The sequence below is a fragment of the Frankliniella occidentalis genome, unplaced genomic scaffold (assembly GCF_000697945.3).
Source record: "Frankliniella occidentalis isolate FOCC.00 unplaced genomic scaffold, Focc_3.1 Scaffold177, whole genome shotgun sequence".
Taxonomy (NCBI): Eukaryota; Metazoa; Arthropoda; class Insecta; order Thysanoptera; family Thripidae; genus Frankliniella; species Frankliniella occidentalis.
In genome coordinates, this window is record NW_026267303.1 from 113,999 (window position 1) to 118,392 (window position 4,394).

The following is a 4,394-nucleotide window of genomic DNA, read 5'->3' on the forward strand; positions in this document are numbered from 1 at the left end:
GGAGGGGGACTTAAACACGTCAACTGCGGAGAGATGTCACAGGGAAGTCAGTGACACTCTGAGTAGGTACCGTTTGAAATTGTCAACCCTATATTTTGAAGATGCAACTTAAGCCGGCTGGGCACTTAGCTTTTGCAGGAGAGGCAAGCAGGAACTAGGCTCTGCAAATCCCTGTAAGGGCCAACACCCACACTGGTAAAACACACTGTGTGTAAATTGATGCATTGATATGCGCCGCATAACTTGTTTTCACCCGTTTCACACAAAAATGACATCATCGGAGGATGCGCGTTTGGACCGCAGCGGGGGTACAAAATCAAGTCACGCACGCCGTCGCCAACCTACACACTTGCTCTACCAGTGCAGCGTGCTCAGTTACCTCTTGCCCCTCACCGCCGCCGTCCTGGCCGCAAGCCCGGGCCGCCGGGCCGGTGCAGCAGGCCCTGCATTGGGCCCGCTGCGCTTGCGCGCGCGGGGGGAGGGGGAGGGGGTCAGAAGGACTGGCGCACTACGTGACTACGTGCGCACCTCAGCAGTATGTCGTCGCCCACCCTGAGCGAGTTGGACCGGCCCCGGAAGTGGCCCTGCACGGTGGGGCTGTCGGGCAGCGACAGCGAGTTGGCCTTGGTCGTGACGAGCGGCGGACGCGGCGAGGGGAACGGCGTCGACGACAGACCGAGCGAGGAGCCCCGCCGCGACCCCGTGGCCGAGCCGCCCGCCTGCTGCGAGCAGAAGCTGATGTTGGACTTGCGCCGCGAGTTGTGGCGCTCGAACGTCTTCTGCGCCGAGAACGGGCTGGGCCGCACGAGGTATCTGCGGGCAGAGAGAGGAGATGAGCGTGAACGCGGGGAGAGAAGAAGACCAGAGATAAACGCTGTAGTATCGCAATCTGGATTTCACTCTAGCCGCCTGTGACCTGCTGCGGCTAACGCCTGCCGTGCAGAGGGTAGGCAACCACCGGCCTCGCGTGCGTGGCGGGTCTGCCTATCCCGCACCCCGCAGGCGCCCGGCCGCGCCCGGCTTCGCCCGGCCTCGCTCGGCACTCGGCTCAACTCACATGATGTCGCCCTCTTCCAGCTTGAGGTCGCAGCTCGGGTTGATGATGACGTAGCTGAGGTGGTTCCTCTTGTCACCCACGTCGTCGTAGTCCGTGTAGGGCAGGTTGAGGCTCTCCATCCTCGAGCGGACCAGGTTGGCGATCTCGGCGCGCTCGATCTGATTCGTGTGGTTGTCGCGCGCCTCGTCCACCAGGTTGAGCGAGAACTGCACAGCGGAGGTAAGAGTCAGTACGGAGCAGGACACCGATTTCGTTTTCGGGTGGGCAGCACTTTACTTAACCACGTGGTCAGATTTTCGTGCGAAGTCCTTGTCCCGATTGTACGGCAAAACATAATTTCGATACCAATTGACATCAAAGACAACATCAAGATGGCCGAAAGATGACACAATCATGACACCTTCCCAACGTCAGAATGGTGTTATTTGATATCAAAATAATGTTTGCGTTCAATTAGGAATGTGCTCGGATGAGACCCGTTCGTGTTCCAGGTGGCTGCAAACCTTCCCTTATATGCACTAGTGGGTAAGCTATACAGTAAACACGACGGTCACTGGTGCCCGTGGCGTACGCCTACGGCAAAGCATATCACAGTATTCAGGGTGGTTTCCAGCGATCCAGAGCACGAAAGTGGTTGGATTGTGTTGTGTTGTATCAACATTCACACACAGTTGGCAATGTTTCAAACTATTTGCCAGAAAGTTACACATTTCAGTTCAAAATACACACGATGCAATGAAAGAGAGAAGCAGCGACGAGCTCGAGCTTTTGAGTGTGAAAAACGACGAAGTGCACCCGCTTGTCACACGGCAGCATGCATATTGTAAAAGTTGCGGTGAGCATTTCACAGGCTTCCAGACCATCAAGTGCGTGGCGCTAGGCATGCATAAAAGATTTGTGGATGCTACCTCTGACCGTCAGCGTCGGACCATGCACGTGGTGAGTGGAGAGAGAGAGAGAGAGAGAGGATGGGAGGAGAGAGCAGAGATAAGGTCAACAGATAGGATTAAAAATAGCAGGGCGCAGAAAACTCGTAAGTGCGCAAAACAAATAAAAAAACGACATGGCAGCGAAAAAATAAATAAAAATCGAACGCCGTGTCATTCAGTGCGTGGCGTGGGCGAGGAAATCGCAGTGGTTTCAAAAGTCAAAAAAGGCGTGCGTAAAACATGAAGAAAAAATATCTTCGAGCTGCTCGAGATGGCAGCTAGAGACACGCCGACCCGACCCGACCAAGGAATGGAGAGTCCGAGCAGGATAAAAATACTTCAGGGAGAAGAAGGTATTGAGATGACCGTTCTTGGATATTCCGTTCACTGGAATTTGAACAAGTCTAAAAGAAAAATGTCACACTCGGGTAGGAGGAGTACAAGCTGAAGAACGCGAGTTACGGGACACTAAAAATAAAGTGTTCAACTGGCGTTCACATGCAAGTGTTCAACATTATGTTGCACACTTTTAAGTGCTGAACTGGATATTTGAAGACTATAAAGTGTTTAACAGTAAAGTTGAACACTTGGAAGGGTTGGCCATGAACCTTTGTACATTTGAAAGTGTTCAAATTTACTGTTGAACACTTTTAAGTATTCAAATATCCAGTCAAACACTTAAAAAAGTGTTAAATAGTGTTGAGCTTTTGCATGTGCACGCCAGTTGGACACTTTATGTATTAGTGAATTGAAAGTCTTTAATGCGCTACACAAAGCCTCTAGTTTTTTCCAAAAGAAAAAATTCCCAACGACGTTTGAAAGGTAGTAGTACTGCCTATTCAAAACGTAGCTCTACTTGAGCGACACGTCTGCTCCAAAAAGTTCATGAGAGAGTGTTAACTAGTGGCACACAACTGCTGCCCGAACACGGCAAAATTGCGAGACCACCAACACGGCAGGCGGGGAAGAAGTAGTGCGCATCCAGAGTTGCATAACCCCAGCTAAGTTGACTTTACAAAACACGAGACGGTCTGACGGACTGTCTTCAACTCTTTGGCTGGTGGAGGTGCACCTTCCGCTCCGCCCGCGCCATGGCGGCTCCGCCGGGCTCTGCTGCTACTACAAACTGGCTGGCCTGCATATGTACACCTGACCGCCGCGCGCCGCTGCGCCGCTGCGCCGCCTGGCCCCTCACCGCCGCGGGGGACAAATAAAAGTGTGAGACACTCCGATTTGCAAAACGTGGTGCATGGTCAAGGTCACGACAAAGAGAGTGAGTGACAACCGTAGGAGTCAAAAGGGTAAAGTTGTACAACACAAAAACATTGCCAAACGGATGTCGTGCACCCTTATCGGAATGTCAGGCACTTTTTTTAACTACAGAAATGCGCTGCCCCCAAAACGCGGAACAGCGGTGCCCTGCGGGTGTGGCAGTCCGGCGGCAGTCCGGCGGCAGCGGGCGCCGCGGGTCAGTCCTACAGACAGGGGCTGGCTAAGGAAGGCCGGCTACGAGACGCACGCTGTGTTCTGCCGTCAGGATGGGTTGGTAACTATCTGCGCGCCCGCGTTGCTTTTGGGTCCTCCTCCCCCAGCGCGACGAGAAGCGCCACCGGGAGCCCTGGTGTCCGAGGGGCGACCCCGGGTCCCCCGCCAGGCCCCCCGGGACCCCCGAGCCAGCCGCGGGCCTGCGCTTGGAGCCGGCGCCGCGGCCGCAGCAGCAGCCGTGCAGGGACTCCTGGTCGGCGTCCTGGTCGGCATCCTGGCCGCCATCCGGGCCGAGCAGACCGCCACTACTCACCGCAGAGCTGTGGTGGTCGCACGCCACGCACATGGACGAGCGTCCGCGCTTGGGCTTGTATGTAACACCCACGCCGTCGTCCTCGTCCAGCTTGTGGAGAAGAGGCAAGTAGTAGTAGTAGGAGAGTGAGAGAGAGTGAGAAAGAGAAAGAGAGAGAGAGAGAGAGAGAGAGAGAGAGAGAGAGAGAGAGAGAGAGAGAGAGACGGGCGAGGCGAGGACGGGTAGAGGAAAGAGAAAGAAAAAGACAGTACCTGTTATTAAGGTGGACTTGTAAACGTCCGTGTTAGTGTCGGTTTTACTGCCAGGTGCGGGTATTTGTCAGTATCTTGGCGAAAGGGAAGTGGATGTTCGAACGCAAAACAACGAGCCTTCAGTGTTAATTGCTAAATTTAAAAGGTAGTATTAGCTGAGCTTAGTTATGCATTTTTAGTAGAGTAGTCAGTCGACCATGCGAATATGACAAGGGCATCATCAACCAGCTATCGGTATAGTGTGGTAAACTACAACTGTAAAATTACAGAAGTAATCAAGAAAAACATGCCGTAGGAGACGACGCACCGCTGCAAATTCAGAGCAATAGAATAAAAAGTTTAAGAATTTAAAATTTAAA

General features: G+C 53.4%; 1 protein-coding gene across 1 annotated transcript in view; it reads right to left on the reverse strand.

Annotated features, from left to right (window-relative positions):
- LOC113210146 (potassium channel subfamily T member 2) overlaps nucleotides 1-4,394 on the reverse strand; it is a 30,935-nt gene that overhangs the window by 4,753 nt on the left and 21,788 nt on the right. The window contains 2 exon segments of the mRNA XM_052271874.1: nucleotides 529-813; nucleotides 1,058-1,263. Coding sequence (XP_052127834.1) covers nucleotides 529-813; nucleotides 1,058-1,263 — 491 coding nt within the window.